Genomic DNA, 21,026 nt, shown 5'->3' with positions numbered 1-21,026 from the left:
CCTTGCTCTTTTCCATTATTCCCCTTTCAGTCTTGCCCAGGGATCTTTTTTAATTGCCCCGCCCCCTGGTTGAAAGTCTGGAGACAAAGAACAAGGGATGGCAGGACTGAGTGTCGGCACAGGAGGTGCAAGCCAAGTGGTAAACTCTCAGAACACAGGTGGGTGTGGTCCTTTCTGTTTTGGCAAGAGTCTGGTCAAAGGTCATAAAACCTACTTCTAGCATAGAAATTCCTACTTACCACACCCAAAGCAGTCAAACATAAAAAGCTTAAGAAATTACTTTGGAAGAGTTGACTTGAATTTCTATGATAAACAGGCAAGCCAAAACAAGGGCATGGTTTTGGTTTGGGGTCTCACGCAAAAGACTGCCAAATGTTTCTAAATAGTTTGGGAAGCTGATCTGGGACACAAAGAAATTTGTCTAGAATTTTTTTTTTTTTACCATAATGTTGGTATTAAAAGGTTAAGAATGTTTAAGCTTTAAAAACTAAATTTAGTTTCCCACCTCAATTAACAAATTTCTTTCCTATCCAAACAAAATATACCAAGCCTTTCCACTGAGAACATAAAGAATCTCTAAGCTGTAATTAATGTAATTGTTCCTGGTAGTACTCTATGAATGACTGCAGAAATAAAAACCACCACAGAAACATCTACTGGCCTAGGCCTGTGTATTTGCAAATAAATAGTTCTTTTGCACTTCCCCTCAAACATCAATTATGATCTCAAATAGCATTTTAAGAATGACCTGGTTCAAAAGCGAAATTATTTTGCAATTCTACTGGCATAGTAAATGCTAATGTGATGGAAAACTGAGGTAGGGCAGGGACATGGGAGAAGCATCGAAGCATCATGATTGACTTTTCCTGCCTATGATGAAAAATGCCGAGATACAGGAGGGACTCCATCCTAAGGCTCAGACTCTATTTTAAAAACGAGGGAGTTAGGAGGTAAGACCCCTAACAGATTCTTTGTTAATCAAACAATAATTAACCCTATCTTAAGGCAGGGCAGCAGTCCTAATTGCTATGTTCCCAGTGCTTGAGGGAAACACTATCTTGGAGAGGAATCAGAGCAGTAAGTTCCTTTTGTTAAGTTTATTTTACAGAATTATCTATAGGACTGACTGTAGATGGTAACATAATGTCTCTCATCAGAGAAAGACATGATGAGACTACATGTCAAGCCTACACCACCCACCCCACTTCATCCCCCCACCCCTGCCCTTTGCCCTATTCTTGAAAGCCTTAAAAGACAAAATCCTAAGCCCTTAAGGGCGCCTCCTCTCTGAGGTTGCCCATATTCCCCTTTCTTCAAATGTGTACTTTTAAAATAAAGCCTTTTCACTGCTAGACTTACTGCATTTTGTCTGTGCTCTTCCAGTGGTGTGTCTTTGTTACTTCATAATTTCAGTCTATGTTCTAGGCTTACGTGCAAGTCTTCACTCTCTCTTTCCTACTATAGCTTCCTTGATCTCTGCTGCCTACAAGGCAGTCATTCCCAGCTACTCTCGCTTTAATGAATTCCTTCCTTACCTATACTCTTCCAACCTGCTCAAGAGTTCTTTCTCATTCAGAGCCAAGAACCCTCTCCCATCCACATTGAGGGTTCACCTGGTGCGCAGAGAGAGACCTCCCTAGATGCAGTTGTCTGGCAACAGAACCATTCAGAAAGGTCTTGCTGTCATAACTGCCTCCTCACAAAGTTAAAGGAGAAAGTAGACACTAAATAGTACTCTTTTAATAATGATGTAGACTTTACTCAATCCAGAATTGATAAATTGGTTTTATCTTACCTCAAAATTGGTAAACTTTGAACAAGTACATATGGTTTCCAACTAACTTGAGAATTAACATTCATAAATCATATTAGTGTATCATAAATAACTTAAATGCCAGTGATTTCACTGTAGAAGCATATGTCAAACCTATCACTATTGTTCTTCACTGATGGGACAAGTTATGTTGTCTGCCTGCTCCTTTAGATTTTGGTTCCATAATAAGAACCATAATTTGGTGAATCTTTATACTTTATGTAAAGACATTCACATAATAAGTCATGTTTAATCTTCACAACTCTATTTACACAGGTATACCAGTCCCATTTTACAGATGAAGAAGCCAAGCTTAGAACATGATTACATTTGTAGCACCAGTTACTGGTAGAGTTTAAATACAAACTCTAGATTAAACCTCTTGCCATTTCCCTAATTTAAAAATATTTTATTTCCTATGACTATTAAAATTTTGTTTAGTGCCATCTATTGTAATATATATTACAACTACAGTGAGATGAACAGTTCATTAAACCTAATACATGTCTTTTCCAAAGTACTTTGTATCTCCAGCAACAATCCTTACCTGATAGATAGCATAAACAGTGTGGAAGATAGCATATGTGTCCTATAATAACATGGGAAGATTACCCCTGGACAGGACTCTGGGAGGAATGATGCTCAAGCCCTTCCCTCATCTGAAGTTCAGAGGAGTAGTTTGAAAGGACTAAACATGGACTTCAGTGACCAGGGGAAAATGGCAGCAGCTGGTGTTTACTGAGTATTGCTTACAAGTCAGGCTTTGGGGCTGGCACTCCTCATGCTCAAAGGTATGACCTATTATCTTGAGGGTTGAGAAGAAATACGTATGTGGAAAGGAGGCCCATCACTCCAGAGCAGATCAACAGAGAAGTTAAGATCAGAGGGGATAGTAGGTAAGGTGTATCTGGGAGGCAGCGAGGAGGCCAGGTTGACTACAGCACAGGCTGAGGACAAAGGGACAGGAGATGATGGAAAAGTAGAGTGGGCCAGATTACCAAGTGTCCTGAATAGCAAGCCTCTGAATACCAGATTACCAAGCTCCTGAATACAGTCTTTATCCTGGAGCCAAATGTACTCTCAGAAGAGAATGACAAGGCAAAAATATTTCATGGCAGAGGTTTAATCTAATAGTCTATGTGTTAGACCAGACCATCAGGTGTGTTTGTTTCATCTATATTTCATATTTTAAAAGCTGAATACCTCTAGACAAGGTGTGGGAGCCTTCTTCCTACCATTCTACAACTAAGTCATTTCATTTACTTTTATTACCTAATTGGCCCCGTTGCATATCAGTTGGAGACCTGAAGTTTATATAGTACTAATGTAAGAGCATTTGGATGGGGAGAAGATGGTACAGCAGATGGGGAAACTTGTTAAGTAACTATTGTAAAAGTCCAAGAAAAGGCAGTAAAGATGTAAGTTAAAAGAATGATTAAATGGAAAAGAAAAGGAGCTGAGCACAATCAAGAGAAGCATTAATTAATTAGAAAATTTAGAGGACAGAATAAAAAAGAAAGGCAAAGATGAGACCATCTGGCACAAAGAAAAATTGGGTAATTCCTAGATAACCCTTTGGGGGCTCTTTAGACATGAGCATAAATCCTGGGTCAGCCATTTTCCATGAACCCTATGCTATTGGAAGACTGCATTTGCTCTATTCAAAGGAAGCTGGATGGACTTCCCCTGCTCTCCTCAAAAGAGCTATTCTGGGAAGATCAATAATGGCTGTTGCTTCTAAGACCCCTCCTTTGTAGGAGATCAACAGAACAGCTACCTACATGATTTCATAATCCTGCTACTTAGTCTCAAGCCTCCCATCTCTTGGTAAGGGAGTCCCACAGTGTCTAGTCTTAATGTAACTTTACCTCCCTAATCCCAGCGATCTAGATAAGAGACAGGGATGAAGCCTGTCCAGAAGTCACTTAGATTCTTTGAAGACAAGCCCAACAGCAATTCTGGGCTGTCATCTTTCTCCCTATCAGAAAGTTCTACCTGTGACACAGGTAGACCTGAAAATATCTAAGTAAATGTTGCCAACATAGACGGAGGGTGCCATGTTTTGCCCTCCTTCAGATTAGAAGCTTTCTAAAGACTCAAGCAGAGGCAAATCACCTGATGACATTATTCTAAATACAAAAGACACTTGTTTCTGAAGCATTTAATACATATGACAACTCTTCAAAAAGATTACACACGTGTATGTTAATGAAGATAAATGAATGGTTCATCTCCATATGGCATATCTTCTTGCTAAAACATGCTCACAAAGTAGATCTCTGAATTACATACTAAGATTATTTTCAATGTGAAAAGATACATTTCTGTAAAATTTACCCAACATTTGATGTGTCACTAATTTAGAGAATAAAACAACTCCCCTCCTCCCACGTACGTAACAGTCCACTGAGTAGACTTTTATTAGCATTATGGGGTTGGATTATAAAGCCACCATGAATTTGCAGAGCATATTTCTTCTCCCAGGTTTTCGTGCTAAGAACATCTGAGGAATTCAAAGAGACAATAATGCAACCCTTCCAAGTTCTAGAACCAAGGAAGTCAATGATTTATTAGTATTACCAGGTTCCTGGGTAAAGGGGTTTGAATTCTCATTAATCATGTCAGCATATTGTGGGTATTGCAATAAAATGTAGTCTTTTTTCAAAAATCAAGATACTCAGATTCAGCAAACAGAAAACACTTGCAGTCAGATGTGTTAGACTGTAGGCTTTATACACATGTGATTATGTGTGTGTGATTAAGTGATTATGACCTTACTTTTTAATCACTGTATCTTTAATGTTGTGACACACACACAGAAGCTACTCAAAAATTAATGAATAAGGGCATAAATGAGTGAATCTCTCAAATTTGCTATCTGACACTGTACATGTTATACCCTCTTTTTCTTAAAAATCTGTGAAATGAGCATGTTTTTTAGGCTTTTTTTTTAAAGCAGTGGAGGTATACTTTTGATGATAGTGTGTCAATGCTTTTCTTACATAAGGAAGAACAGCCGTGCTTCAGATATTGAGCTATCATTCTACTTGGCAAAATTGTTCTGGATTTGAAAAAGCTTCCCAAACCTAGAAAAGTTTCATTTATACATGCCTCTGTATTAATGAATTAAATTAGTACAGACACTTTTAGGTCTCTGTAGATTTTGCATAAATTATTTCAGTTTATGTGATGAATCTAATTGTTTAATAAAAGACACACAACAAATGCTTCTACTGGGCTGGTGATGGTTATCAAAGCCAAGTTCCGATGAACCCAGACCTGAGCGATGAAAAATACTTAAAAAACAATTCTGGTAAAATTAGCCAATGGTGGCAGCACAGAGTGAGGCCCCAAAAGGCCAAAACTTCACCTGCTTCCTCACTCTATCCTTAGCACCAGACATCCGGAAGATTTCTTTAATAAAGTTTTACTGAAAGCATGAAACAAACAGTGTTTGGCTTAAAAAAAATTTGCACTTATAAGCAAACCCACTATTACTTGGACATTTTGCTTAATCCCAAACCTCATTCTTAAGGTATTCAGAAAGTAGTTTTGAAAATTTAAAAACTCTTCCTGACAAAGTTAGGCATATTTTATTAAAGTATATTTCTCAGAATGCTGAAGGAAGTATTCAGAAACAACCTGTTCAGCACTATCATAGGAAGGCAAATAAGTTTTATTAATCATATGTAGCTTTTGGGGTTCTTAAAACAACACAACAGACCAACATTTTAGGAAAGGGGATCACTGCATATGAAAAATAACCTCACAGGAAAGATAAGTTTAAAATGTAACTACATAGTTTTCGCCACTAGGTACTACCTAATAGGAAAAACTGATATTATGAGTTTGGGGACGGGTATTCCACCTACTTGGGATACAGTGTTAATTCAACAGTAATCCCCAACAGAAATGGTCTTTAAGGGAGGGAAACTCAACAGGAGCCAGATGATCCTTCCAAACACTTTATGCACAAAAAGGTGGAACCACGTGTCTTTTTTCTACAAGGCCAACTGGGTTATTGGTGTGAAAGATGCATCGGATAACGGTAGTCTTTTGGTATTACAGGTAGATTTGAATATGGGTGTGACTTGCTTTGATAATTCCCCGTACCAGAGGTCTGCTGAAAATAAGAGAAGGAATATTGGGTCTGATGCTATTCTATCAGCTTCATTTAACCTTTTTTTTTTTTTTTTTATAATTTTTAGGACATGGGGTAAAATACATCACATAAAATTGCCATTTTAACCATTCTCAAGTGCACAATTCCATGGCGTTAATTACACTTGCAATGTAATCACCATCAACACTATTTATAAAGTTTTCATTACTCAAACCAGAAACCCTGTACTCATTAAGTGCTGTTAAATAATTTTAAGAAAAAAATTTAGAAGAAAAATCACAGTTGATGGAGAATTGCCTCTAAGTGGCAACAGAGGAAGCCAGGGATGGAACAGATATTTCAGAAAGCTCTCAGGGTTCTGTTTTCATGCATATTTTATTGTCTATTTTGGCTTTATTACTTTCCCATTTTCCACTGAGTGTTTTTTTTTTCCCCCAATAATGCAGAATTAGAAAACATGGATATAAATGGGACTTAGAACCTCACTTAGATAAAAATATACGATGAAGAAGAAGAAAGTTAATTAGGATTCTAATTTTCAGAGGAGAAAACAGGGACTTAGGTAAAACAGTACCTACATCAAGCTAGTAACTTGTGGAGTCAGTGTGTGAATTAAGACTATTATTACACTCTGCTCTTTGCACTCTACTAGCCTCCTTCCTGAGCAGGTATAGATTTGGTATGGCTTTCACCTTTTTTTCTTGAAATTTAAAAAACTGTAGTATCAAACAAAAGAGGATGGATATCTTGATCCTCTCTTTTTAACCTTGGTTCTGATTAGCTTCATTACTGTTAAGAGAAACTTTATAAGTTTGAATTATTTATAGTATTTGACTTAAACAAGTAGTAAGCATTAAGTCTGTTCAAACCTAAAGCATACAAATGAACACTGAAAGAGAAGACTCACAACATACAACTTAATGGCTTAAAAATCCATCCAATATCTCCTAGTCTTACTGTATTTTAAAATGTTTCCTTTACTCTGTTATGCTGTTTTAAAGATAGAAAACATATTAATAATAAGAAATAGTGAGCATATATTATATTTTATCTTCTAAATGTATGAGAAGAAAAATGAGATTTCCTTACCAGCATGTAACTAATCTTGTCTTGATCATAATTGCCAGGACTGCCAAATAAAAGTCACAGGAATATAAAAAGTGGTGTTCATAATGCTTACTGTACCCAGACAAATGCAATATAACTTCCTGAAGTATAAACATCTTGAACATGATGAATATAAATAAAAAAGCCATTTTATTCAGTACATGTAAACAAATAAAACTGCTAATGATTAAAAGCTTATGCTAACTAAAATTTCCTCCCATGTTTGAGATCTGGGAAAATTAAAAAAAAACTGCAATATTTAGCATACATGTACTTAACAAATTTTCACTTTAATTTTAGCTGTGCTTTTATGAAATCTCAAATTTACCTCTGCAATCTCTATCCTTTTTGCAAGATCATCGAGAGAAAGACAGCTATCATCCGAAGGCAGATTCTCCCGCAGACTGTAGGATGCTTCTTCAGGGGAAAGATCTTGAAGGAGATCAGAGTCTTCCTCTTGGTTATCTTCACAGGAAAGGGGCTCTTCAGTATCTTTTAAGCATCCTTCTAGAAGGCTGTTCAAATAGTCTTCGGTTTCTTTGCTGACGTGTTCCTCAGCTCCCTTTTCCTCTGGGGCCATATACACCTCTGGAAGCAGTGTACTTAACTCAGATAGTTCATTATTTCCACAAAGCACACCCTCAGAGCACTCTGAGTCAGCCTGCCCCTGTGGTGATTTTCCATCACAGTCCGTGAGGCCAGGTTGCTGCAGCTCATTTAATTCATTGTTCTCAAGCTGGTCCGTGGGCCATGCCTCAGAAGCACCCTGAAGTGGCAAGTGGAGTTCCTTTCTTTGAGCCTGTGAGTATTTACCATCAGAAATCAACACAGAAGATACGAGGTGAGAGGCTGGTAAAGTCAATGGCTCTAACATTGACCCCCTGGAAAGCGACGCCTCAGGGTCCTCAGCAATGGCTACATTGTGGCAGGCCTCCGTCTGAGCCAGCTGCAAGCTGCTGTCATCCTCACAAGCATTATCGGAAGAGTGTGGCACAGCCCTGCTCCCAGCAGTCTCCAAGGGCTGGGCGTGGAGCTCTGGGGTGGCTCCGGTGCTGCAGAGCAGCTCCTCCGTGTGGCGCTTCCCTGCAGTTCCCAGAAGGCTGCGGAGACCTGCCTGCCCGTCTGTCTGCTGAGAGCAGGGGCTGCTCTCCAGGGTCTCCTCTCTGTGTTGGCTTTCTTTACTTGGTTCCATGCCAAGACAAGCTTCACTCTCTGAAGATGAAGAAAAACAAGTTGTTGTAAGATCCAAAACAATACTTTCTACAGGGGGGGAGAAAGAACCTATGAACAATATGTGTGACATAACAATGTTCTAAACATCTCAGGTAGAAATTCTATCTGGTGGATGACAGGGTCTTCAGGTAGAGGAAATACTGTAAATATTCAGTAAATAGTCCTTTACATATAAAAATTAACAGAGATTATTTGAAATATGTTAAGAATATATATACATAGTCTTCATTAGTACTGAAAAACATTTTTCAAGGGTTTAAGAGATTCTCCTGAGCTTTATTGACCTTCTATATTTAAATACGTATTTTGAAGTACAGAAAAATTATTTTGAGCATATCTATGAAATGGCATATTAAACATTTTCACATAATGAACCTTTGTCATATATTTATGTACTTCAAAGTGTAAGAAAACAATATTGGTTATGACCTATTAAGACTAACCTAAGGAACATACATCTGTCATGGTCAAATTTATTTAAGCATGATATCCTTAATAACAACATCCTTAATGTGTTTGAAAATTACTTGCAATTTCTTAAAGGGAGGAAGCATAAAGCAGTGGTATAAAGCATAAGTTTTGGCACCAGGCAGAAACAGGTCTGAATTTTGATCTTTCAGCTTCTATTTTATATAAAATCAATTTCAACTATTTTTCTTTCACTGTAAAACTAAAACAGTTAAGAGCCTTCACACATACACTAGTGTATAGAGTGGCAGGTAACAGAGAAGCTTGTTCATGATTCAGCTAGTTTATTGGTCCATTTAAGCATTCCTTACTACCATGGAACTTGTAACTTTTTAAAAACAGTCATTTTAGTTAGTTTTTGTTTTACTGTTTAATTTATATGAATAATGGGCCAACGTTAAAGACAAAGGTGAAATAAAGAGATAATTACATTCTACTTGGGTTTTTCATTTATTGGTACTTCCATAATTACCAATCGACAATGGAGGCACATACCATACCAAAGAAAAGGCAGTACTTAAATATCACCTTCTGATTTTGATGCCAGGGTTCTTGTTTGTGGAGCCGAAGAATGAGCTTCACAAACAGTCAAGGTAGGAGAGCAAGGTACAGGCTTTTATTTAGAGATAAAGTGAAAGGACAGAGCTCCTGGAGAGTCCGCAGTGGTGCGTTGTCTAGGGGGTTTTATAGGCAGCTGAGGATTTTTCGAGAACATGAAAAAACTTAGGGGTGTGGACTTGTTAAGTGGTCCCTGAATATTTAGAATTAACTTAATACAAGTAATTTCCTCTGATGGTTTCTCCCTGAGATACCAGCATCTTGGTCTGGGAGCATATGAAACAAGGCCACCTGCTCAGTCCCAAGGTGGGCCGAGGTATTGTTTGCTAAAGAGTAAGTTAAGAATATCTAACGTCTTAACTTCTTGGGTATTAAAATGCAATCTTATCTTTAAGGTGGAATCCTTCCTGCCTTTTACTGTGTTGTTTATGCCTGGGCTTACTTGCTAAATTAGTTGCCCAGTTTGCAAAATCACTTCATCAGATCTGAAGGAGGAAAGACAGCACATAGGCCTGGGCCTTTTAGTATGCTAAAGAGAACCTTACACATGATTATAAATGGTTAGCATAATAAAATATGTGCTGCTCTTCTTTATTTGGGGAACATTAACTGATTTCACTGAAGAATGATTCTAGAGCTCAATGTTTAACACAGAGTTTCAACAGGGGGGTTTCCTTGCATGTAGTTACATTGCTATGACTGCAAATATCTTGCCCTGCCCCCTCCGGAGGCCCTCACCCTACTCTGACTACATCCACGGTCCCTGTCTCAATTTGAGAGTCAGATGGAGGACAGTCACCTGTACTCTGGACTGCCGAGTTTGGAGGGTTTGTATTACCATCTTGCATACCTTGACTCAAATATCAGAGGAAGAGAGGACAAGGAGAGAAAGCTCACATTTGGGACAATACCACATTCCTTCTCTCCTGTTACTCCAAAGAATCACAAAGTTTGGGAGACTAAGAAATCATGGGGACATTTTACCCCCTAGTTGTCTGCTTCTCCACCGAGCTTGCTGGTCTGCCTCTGTCTGAATGGTGGAGGGAGAGCAAACAGCACCATAGCCAGAGGAAAAGGCCAACCCCTTGTCTACAAGTTCCCTGTGCTCACAGAAGATGGCCCTCAAAACATACAGGAGGCAGAGAGTAAATGAGATGGAGGGCCGTGGTCTCATAGATACTTTGTTAAAGCCCAGGAAAAGAGAAGATGGGCATGCTGTCTCCAGCTGTGGGTCAGTTACCTAAGGGACTGAAAGTATCTAGGAGAGCGAAGTGGAAACAAGCTCCTCTTCAGCTGGTCCTGCTGGAGCCACTATACATTCCCAAAGAAAAACCTGGTTTTAGTCTCATACTCTAGTCTAGCTAGCTCCACTGAGAGAAGACCGTGCTCCCAGTTCCTGTGGAGCTGGAGGGCAGAGAAGAGCTTTGAATAAAATGAGATTTACGTGTTAAGATGAAGTTAGGAACTGAAAATGACTGAGTCTTAAGGAATCAGAACAAAAGTATTTAACAGCTATGAGAGAATGAAAAGCTGCAAAGTCAGCCTGAGATTTCATGTATGAGTGGAAAAGTGAGGTGTTTGATGGCAGTTACTACACAAAATAGAATAATTTTAAGTACTGTTTCTTATGAACCAAGATACCCTTTAAGTGGTAAGTAATAAAGACTGCATGGGTACAATGTGTTATTTACAAAATACCAGCCTGAAAACAGTTGCTTTATTCCATTATTAGGAACAATACAAACTATGGAAAACAAGGTACTAATTAAAAGGCAAAGGGCAAGAGTTCCATAGTTAGATCAGAGTAGTTCCAGTTCATGTTTGATGCCATATAAAATCTAAGTTATTACCATTTACAACAACATGGATGGAGCTAGAGGGTATTATGCTCAGTGAAATAAGCCAGGCAGAGAAAGACAAGTATCAAATGATTTCACTCATCCGTGGAGTATAAGAACAAAGAAAAAACTGAAGGAACAAAACAGCAGCAGACTCACAGAACCCAAGAATGGACTATCAGCTACCAAAGGGAAAGGGATTGGGGAGGATGGGTGGGAAGGGAAGGATAAGGGGGGAAAAGGAGCATTATGATTAGCAGACATAATGTAGTGGGGGGGCATGGGGAAGGCAGTATAACACAGAGAAGACAAGTAGTGATTCTATAGCATCTTACTATGCTGATGGACAATGACTGTAATGGGGTATGTGGTGGGGACTTGATAATGGGGGAGTCTAGTCACCATAATGTTGCTCATGTAATTGTATATTAATGATACCAAGAAAAAAATCTAAGTTATTTTTAAAACATATTCAGTCTCCAAGTCAAACATGATGTATACATTTTATAATTGTGTCAAATTATGCTTTTGGAAAAAAGCTAAAATTTGTTTTTATAGATAAGGAAAACAGTTCCTTGCCTCACCCTCCCATCTGTATGATTCCTGTTCTCTAGGGGCAGCCACTTTTCAATTCTTTTAGCAGTTCCCTCTCATTTTTACCTCCCTTTCTAGATAAGACTTATATTGTTATCTATTGATTTTTAAGTTTCAGAAACCACCTACTGACTTTCTCCTATGGAAAAAATAATTAGTTCTCTTAGTTCTTTTTATCCTGTTCCTCCCATTATATATTATTTCAACACAATTCTGGGCAAATCAATATTCAAATTGATTTGATATATTACTATGGCTTTATAAAGATTATTCACAGCTGACCCATACTGTATATTATAATACATTTTCCTTTCTCATTTATGTTTGATTTTCCTTGTTGTTGGTAACTGTCTCATTACTTCATTAAAAAATGTATCTTTATGTACCTATGTATCTCTAAACTCTGACAGATATATACAACTATGGCACATATACCAACAGAGCTATCAGTTTTAAAACATATCCTTCTTCAACCCTGATGAGGAGCTGCTCTCCAGGCCTGCCATGCAGGTATTGCCCTGGAATTCCCCTTCCCCGTGATGCTAGGAATTCCCCTTGGCTCTGTGTTGGAAATCTTGTTTTCTGAATCCCAGGTGTTCCTCTTTGCTTATTCTCTCTTACTAGAACATTCCCTAAGAAAAGGTACATAGAGGGTAAACTTTCTAAGACTGTTCACATGTGAAAGTCTTTATTCCTTCATCCCTGACTAAACCTTTGGTTGTAAGGTTTCCTAGGTTAGGAATAACTCACTCTCACAATTTTGAAGGCAGTGCTCTATCATGTCTAGTTTTCACCAGGGCTGTAAAGAGTCTGTCACCATTTTGAATACAAATCCCTTAAAACTTCCATTTTTGCCATAGAAGATTTTGGTTCTTTATTTCTAGTGTCCTGAAACTCTGACAAGTTTCTCATTCTCTATGTTGGGTACTTGGTGAAATTTTCAATCTGGAAACTTATGACCTTCGACTCTGGGACATCTTCATGCATTATTTCTTTGATAATTTGTCCCTTGCAATTTTTGTTCTCTCCTTTGGAATGCCTGTGTTTGGATTTTGGGCCTCATAGATGGATCACCCAGACCTTTTCTGTCAAACTGTTCATCTCTTTGTCTTTGGATAGTCTTTGTGGGATACAGCCTCAGTTTTATCCTTCAATGGTTGTAATTAATTTTTTATTTTGGCCATCACATTTGTTAATTCCTAGTTTTCTTTTTAATTCTCTGAATGTTCCTTTATTTAACAGCATCTTATTCTTGTTTTCATACATACAATATTTTCTCAATTTTCTGTGATAATATTCTTGAATTATTAAAAAGTTTTTATTTATTTATTATTTTTTATTTTGGTATCATTAATCTACAATTATGTAACGAAGATTATGTTTACTAGGCTCTCCCCTTCACCAAGTCCCCCCCACATACCCCTTCACAGTCACGGTCCATCAGCGTAGTAAGATGCTGTAAAATCACTACTTGTCTTCTCTGTGTTGCACAGCCCTCCCCGTGCCCCCCAGAAACTATACATGCTAATCATAATGCCCCCCCGTTTTTTCCCCGCCCTTATCCCTCCCTTCTCACCCATCCTCTCCAGTCCTTTTCCCTTTGGTAACTGTTTGTCCATTCTTGGGTTCTGTGACTCTGCTGCTGTTTTTTTCCTTCAGTTTACCTTTGTTCTTATACTCCACATATGAGTGAAATCATTTGGTACTTGTCTTTTTCCGCCTGGCTTATTTCACTGAGCATAATACCCTCTAGCTCCATCCATGTTGTTGCAAATGGTAGGATCTGTTTTTTTCTTATGGCTCCGTAATATTCCATTGCGTATATGTACAACATCTTCTTTATCCATTCATCTATTGATGGACATTTAGGTTGCTTCCATATCTTGGCTATTGTAAATAGTGCAGCGATAAACATAGGGGTGCATCTGTCTTTTTCAAACTGGAGTGCTTCATTCCTGGGGTAAATTCCTAGAAGTGGAATTCCTGGGTCAAATGGTATTTCTATTTTGAGCATTCTGAGGAACTTCCATACTGCTTTCCACAATGGTTGAACTAATTTACATTCCCACCAGCAGTATAGGAGGGTTCGCCTTTCTCCACAACCTTGCCAACATTTGTTGTTGTTTGTCTTTTTGATGATGGCGATCCTTACTAGTGTGAGGTGATATCTCACTGTGGTTTTAATTTGCATTTCTCTGATGACAAGCGATGTGGAGCATCTTTTCATGTGTCTGTTGGCCATCTGAATTTCTTCTTTAGAGAACTGTCTATTCAGCTCCGCTGCCCATTTTTTAATTGGATTATTTGCTTTTTGTTTGTTGAGGTACGTGAGCTCTTTATATATTTTGGATGTCAACCCTTTATCAGATCTGTCATTTATGAATATATTCTCCCATACTGTAGGATGCCTTTTTGTTCTATTGATGGTGTCCTTTGCTGTACAGAAGCTTTTCAGCTTGATATAGTCCCACTTGTTCATTTTTGCTTTTGTTTCCCTTGCCCAGGGAGATATGTTCATGAACAAGTCACTCATGTTTATGTCCATGAGATTTTTGCCTATGTTTTTTTCTAAGAGTTTTATGGTTTCATGACTTACATTCAGGTCTTTGATCCATTCTGAATTTACTTTTGTGTATGGGGTTAGATAGGGATCCAGTTTCATTCTCTTACATGTAGCTGTCCAGTTTTGCCAGCACCATCTGTTGAAGAGACTATCATTTCCCCATTGTATGTCCAGGGTTCCTTTATTGTATATTAATTGGCCATATATGTTTGGGTTAATGTTTGGAGTCTCTATTCTGTTCCACTGGTCTGTGGCTCTGTTCTTGTGCCAGTACCAAATTGTCTTGATTACTGTGGCTTTGTAGTAGAGCTTGAAGTTGGGGAGTGAGACCCCCCTAGTTTATTCTTCCTTCTCAGGATGGCTTTGGCTATTCGGAGTCTTTGGTGGCTCCAAATGAATTTTTGAACTATTTGTTCCAGTTCATTGAGAATGCTGTTGGTACTTTGATAGGGATTGCATTGAATCTGTATATTGCTTTGGGCAGGATGGCCATTTTGACAATATTAATTCTTCCTAGCCAGGAGCATGGGATGAGTTTCCATTTGTTAGTGTCCTCTTTAATTTCTCTTAAGAGTGTCTTGTAGTTTTCAGGGTATAGGTCTTTCACTTCCTTGGTTAGGTTTATTCCTAGGTATTTTATTCTTTTTGATGCTATTGTGAATGGAACTGTTTTCCTGATTTCTCTTTCTATTAGTTCATTGTTAGTGTATAGGAAAGCCACAGATTTCTGTGTGATAATTTTGTATCCTGCAACTTTGCTGAATTCCGATATTAGTTCTAGTAGTTTTGCAGTGGAGTCTTTAGGGTTTTTTATGTACAATATCATGTCATCTGCAAATAGTGACAGTTTGACTTCTTTACCAATCTGGATTCCTTGTATTTCTTTGTTTTGTCTAATTGCCATGGCTAGGACCTCCAGTACTATGTTGAATAACAGTGGGGAGAGTGGGCATCCCTGTTTGGTCCCGATCACAGAGGAAAAGCTTTCAGCCTCTCGCTGTTCAGTATGATGTTAGCTGTGGATTTATCATATATGGCCTTTATTATGTTGAGGTACTTGTCCTCTTTGCCCATTTTGTTGAGAGTTTTTATCATGAATGGATGTTGAATTTTGTCAAATGCTTTTTCAGCATCTATGGAGATGATAATGTGGTTTTTGTCCTTCTTTTTGTTGATGTGGTGGATGATGTTGATGGATTTTCGAATGTTGTACCATCCTTGCATCCCTGAGATGAATCCCACTTGTTCATGGTGTATGATTCTTTTGATGTACTTTTGAATTTGGTTTGCTAATATTTTGTTGAGTATTTTTGCATCTATGTTCATCAGGGATATTGGTCTGTAGTTTTCTTTTTTGGTGGGGTCTTTGCCTGGTTTTGGTATTAGGGTGATGTTGGCTTCATAGACTGCGTTTGGGAGTATTCCCTCCTCTTCTATTTTTTGGAAAACTTTAAGGAGAATGAATATCATATCTTCTCTGTATGTCTGATAAAATTCCGAGGTAAATCCATCTGGCCCGGGGGTTTTGTTCTTGGGTAGTTTTTTGATTACCGCTTCAATTTTATTGCTGGTAATTGGTCTGTTTAGATTTTCTGTTTCTTTTTGGGTCAGTCTTGGAAAGTTGTGTTTTTCTAGGAAGTTGTCCATTTCTCCTAGGTTTTCCAGCTTGTTAGCATATAGGTTTTCATAGTATTCTCTAATAATTCTTTGTATTTCTGTGGGGTCCATTATGATTTTTCCTTTCTCATTTCTGATTCTGTTGATATGTGTTGACTCTCTTTTTTCTCTTAATAAGTCTGGCTATAGGCTTATCTATTTTGTTTATTTTCTTGAAAAACTAGTTCTTGGTTTCATTGATTTTTTTCTATTGTTTTATTCTTCTCAATTTTGTTTATTTCTTCTCTCATCTTTATTATGTCCATCCTCCTGCTGACCTTAGGCCTCATTTGTTCTTCTTTTTCCTATTTCGATAATTGTGACATTAGACTATTCATTTGGGATTGTTCTTCCTTCTTTAAATATGCCTGGATTGCTATATACCTTTCTCTTAAGACTGCTTTTGCTGCATCCCACAGAAGTTGGGGCTTTGTGTTGTCGCTGTCGTTTCCATATATTGCTTGATCTCTATTTTAATTTGGTCGTTGATCCATTGATTATTTAGGAGCATGTTGTTAAGCCTCCATGTGTTTGTGGGCCTTTTTGCTTTCTTTGTACAATTTATTTCTAGTTTTATACCTTTGTGGTCTGAAAAGTTGGTTGGTAGGATTTCAATATTTTGGAATTTACCAAGGCTCTTTTTGTGGCCTAGTATGTGGTCTATTCTGGAGAATGTTCCATGTGCACTTGAGAAGAATGTGTATCCTGTTGCTTTTGGAAGTAGAGTTCTATAGATGCCTATTAGGTCCATCTGTTCTAGTGTGTTGTTCATTGCCTCTGTGTCCTTACTTATTTTCTGTCTGGTAGATCTGTCCTTTGGAGTGAGTGGTATGTTAAAGTCTCCCAAAATGAATGTATTGCATTCTATTTCCTCCTTTAATTCTGTTAGTATTTGTTTCACATATATTGGTGCTCCTGTATTGGGTGCCTATATGTTTATAATGGTTATATCCTGTTGTTGGACTGAGTCCTTTATCATTACGTAATGTCCTTCTTTATTTCTTGTTACTTTCTTTGTTTTGAAGTCTATTTTGTGTGATACAATTACTGCAACACCTGCTTTTTTCTCCCTGTTGTTTTCATGAAATATCTTTTGCCATCCCTTGACTTTTAATCTGTGCATGTCTTTGGGTTTGAGGTGAGTCTCTTATAAGCAGCATATAGATGGGTCTTGCTTCTTTATCCATTCTATTACTCTGTGTCTTTTGGTTGGTGCATTCAGTCCATTTACATTTAGGGTGATTACTGACAATATGTGCTTATTGCCATTGCAGGCTTTAGATTCGTGGTTACCATAGTTCAAGGTTAGCTTCTTTACTACCTTACTGTCTAACTTAACTTGCTTATTGAGCTATTATAAACACAGTCTGATGATTATTTCTCTCCCTTCTTATTCCTCCTCCTCCATTCTTCATTTGTTGGGTGTTTTGTTCTGTGCTCTTTTTAGGAGTACTCCCATCTAGAGCAGTCCCTCTAAAATACCCTATAGAGGTGGTTTGTGGGAGGCAAATTCCCTCAACTTTGGTTGTCTGGGAATTGTTTATTCCCTCCATGATATTTGAATGATAATCGTGCTGGATACAGTATCTTTGGTTCAAGGCCCTTCTCTTTCATTGCATTAAATATATCATGCCATTGCCTTCTGGCCTGTAAGGTTTCTGTTGAGAAGTTTGATGATAGCCTGATGGATTTTCCTTTGTAGGTGACCTTTTTTCTCTCTTTGGCTGCCTTTAATACTCTTTCCTTGTCCTTGATCTTTGCCATTTTAATTATTATGTGTCTTGGTGTTGTCCTCTTTGGGTCCCTTCTGTTGGGAGTTCTGTGTGCTTCTGTAGTCTAAGCAACTATTTCCTCCCCCAGTTTGGGGAAGTTCTCAGCAATTATTCCTTCAAAGACACTTTCTATCCCTTTTTCTCTCTCTTCTTCTTCTGGTACCCCTATAATGTGGATATTGTTCCTTTTGGATTGGTCACACATTTCTCTTAATATTGTTTCATTCGTGGAGATCCTTTTATCTCTCTCTGCATCAGCTTCTATGCGTTCCTATTCTCTGGTTTCTATTCCATCAACGGCCTCTTGCATCTTATCCATTCTGCTTATAAATCCTTCCAGAGTTTGTTTCATTTCTGTAATCTCCCTCTGGATGTCTGTAATCTCCCTCCAGACTTCATCCCTTAGCTCTTGCATATTTCTCTGCAGCTCTGTCAGCATGTTTATGATTTTTATTTTGAATTATTTTTCATGGAGACTGGTTAGGTCTGTCTCTGCAGATCCTCTCTCAGGTGTTGTCTGAACTATCTTGGACTGGACTAAATTTTTTTGCCTTTTCATGGTGATAGTGGTGGCTGTAGGCAGGTTGTGGGTGTGTCAGCTGGGAGAAGAAAGTCCTTTCCTGCTTGCGTGTTGTCTGAACTATCTTGGACTGGACTAAATTTTTTTGCCTTTTCATGGTGATAGTGGTGGCTGTAGGCAGGTTGTGGGTGTGTCAGCTGGGAGAAGAAAGTCCTTTCCTGCTTGCTGGATGCCTTGCCCTTCTCTGCTGCCTCTGTCGGTTACCCACACTCCTGGAGCAGCCACCAGGTTAGTCCCCTAGGCTGCTGTGGGTGGGGTCTCCATCAGAGCAGCACGGAGCCCTGCAGGGAGTGGCAGGCATGGCAGGTGCGCTCCTCTGTGATAGCGGTGCCCCTGCCGGGCAGCTGTGTGCCAGCAGCAGCCTTTGGGTTTGGCCCGGGCGGCTGTGCGTTGGGCTGGGATTTCGGTCGGCTGCTGGGAGCACGGCTGCTCCCTCTGGCACTCTGCAGGTGTGTGCGGGCCTCTCCTGTGCCCCTCTGGCGCTGCCGCCACTGGCACACGGAGGCCGCTCCTGGGCCACTTGGTCACCGCTGCTGCAGGCTTGCGTGGACCTCTCCTGGGCTCCTGTGGTGCCACTGCTGCTGGCGCACGTGGGCTGCTTCCGGGCTGCTTGGTTGCTGCCACGGCAGGCTTGCATGAGCTGCTCCTGGTTCCCTCTGGCGCCGCCAGTGCATGTGGGCCACTCCCTGTCCCCTCTGGTGCCGCTGGCCCCGGTGCGTGCTGCTATTCTCCCACTACTGGGCCACTGTGTCAGGGTCTGTGCCAGTTGGGGGAATGACTGGCAGGCTGCTTAGTGCCGTGAGGGGCTTCAGAGCTACGCTGCTGCCCAGGGATTTAGGGTGCCTAAAGTTCCCCGGGATTCCCAGCTGCTGGCTAAGTGTGCCGGGACGACTTTGGCCAGCTGTGTGGTCCCTGTCTCTTTAAGAGTTGCAAAAAGCACTTGCTTTTCTTTTGTCTCAGGGGCACTGGTTGCAGGCACCTGCCTGCAGGTTTTGCTTTTCCATTTCTCTAATATCCAGCACCCCATGCACCTTGTGTCTGCGATCTGGGTGCGGATTTCTAGAGCTGGTTGTTTAGCAGTCCTGGGCTTTCACTCCCTCTCCATTCTGACTCCTTTCTTCCTGCCGGGTTGGGGTGTGGGGGAGCGTTCGGATCCCGCCTGGTCATGGCTTGTATCTTACCCCGTTCATGTGATGTTGAGTTCTCGCAGATGTAGATGTATCCTGGCTGTTGTACTGTATCCAGTGGCGTCTCTTTTAGGAATAGTTGTATTTATTGTATTTTCATAAATATATATGTTTTTGGGAGGAGATTTCCACTGAACTACTCATGCCACCATCTTCCCATGATCCGCTATTAAAAAGTTTTTTATCTGTTCTCTGCATTTTATTTCCTTCAAGTTTCTTTTGGTTTGTCTGATTTGTTCTCTGTCTTTTTTATTTGAGGTTTTCTTAAATGAAGCAACAAGCTGCTCTGTGTTTAAAGGCAAGCCTTCTCCAGAGGTAGTCCTTGTCAATATGGGACAAAAAGGGCTTGGACAGTTTGTTGGGAGGCTTTTAATGTGTGTATCTCGAGGTTTTTTCTCCTAGACTAGTACCCAGTTTTCCAGAGAGGAGGAGAGAGACTTAGCTGCCAGAGTTCTAGATGCTAAATGTGGGAAACAGAATAAGGGTTTCGCCTTTCAGTTGGTAAGGTTTTCATTCAATCCTCATTTTCTATATAATACCTCCTCCTTGAGTTATGCCTGATCCCTGAGTCCATAATTCCTCTAGTTCAAGTTCTCTAAAAAGTAAACCTTCAGCTTGTTGCTTGGTAGGGAGGGAATATAAAGGCATAAATTCTTCTTGTATAGTCTCCCAGCCTAACCTCCTGTTTCCAGTCCAACCCTACATCCTCGACTTTAGAGGGACCATCTGTGCTTCCAAGTCACAAACCAGGCAGGAATCAGTATTTTCCCTGTAGACATTTAGCTTTCAGCTTTCTCTGGTGTGTTAAGCCAGTTGCCTCCCATCCATCTGCTTTCCAGCTTCCAAATTGTCTGGCTGTCACATCTGCTGCTGTTTCCTTGCCTGTTCTATCCTTGTAAATTTATGCCTTTTAAGAATCCCTTTGACATTCTAATGGTGTCCTAAGAAAAATGACACTATGTTTAACCAAAAATATTTTCTGAATTTTCTACAAGTATGTATTATATCATAAAACATACTACTGCTAATGTTTCTGTTAATCTTAACATGAATTTATTTTAACTGGCTCCTCTAAACCCAAAGATCTAGTGAGGTAAGTGTGCTACTCCCTACTGCATTAGCTTCACCCATAGAACAAAAACAACTCTGATGAAATAACAATAGAATAACAGCTAAGTGTGTGACAAATACTTAACAAACACCGAATGAAAGAAGTGGCTCTCAAATGGGAAGTTGAACTTAACTGAAGTTCTAGCACATGCTCCACAGAAAAGGATATGCCTTTGAGTTACTCTTTCATCTCCCAATTTCTCCATGAATTCTCGTAGGGGAAAATCTCACACAAAATCCATGATATGACAGTAAAGCATTCATGAATTAACATATTTCCTATATGTTCAGAGTATCTCACTAATTAAGTAACAACATATGAGTAGTATCAGGCTTGGAAAACATTTTCACAGTTATTTATTTTAGTAGACTGAAAAAAACACTTAAGCTAAGTCTGAAATGTTGATAAGTGTATAAATTAGTA

The 21,026-nt window shown here is 39.3% G+C and overlaps 1 protein-coding gene across 9 annotated transcripts in view; it reads right to left on the bottom strand.

Annotated features, from left to right (window-relative positions):
• Window positions 1-21,026, bottom strand: part of CNST (consortin, connexin sorting protein) — a 125,499-nt gene that overhangs the window by 24,743 nt on the left and 79,730 nt on the right. For 8 of the 9 annotated variants that reach the window (XR_012122760.1, XM_037013622.2, XM_037013620.2 and 5 more), the window contains one exon: window positions 7,372-8,255. Coding sequence is in view for 8 of the 9 variants with exons in the window: in XM_037013622.2 (XP_036869517.2) it covers window positions 7,372-8,255 (884 nt within the window). In the remaining variant the exon portion in view is untranslated. Of the gene's footprint in view, window positions 1-7,035; window positions 7,066-7,371; window positions 8,256-21,026 lie in introns of those variants that run through there. The other variant, XM_073216724.1, reaches the window with a different exon arrangement.

This window comes from Manis javanica, chromosome 11 (genome assembly GCF_040802235.1).
Source record: "Manis javanica isolate MJ-LG chromosome 11, MJ_LKY, whole genome shotgun sequence".
In the NCBI taxonomy this organism is placed as follows: Eukaryota; Metazoa; Chordata; class Mammalia; order Pholidota; family Manidae; genus Manis; species Manis javanica.
This window is presented reverse-complemented; position numbering and strand designations above follow the sequence as displayed.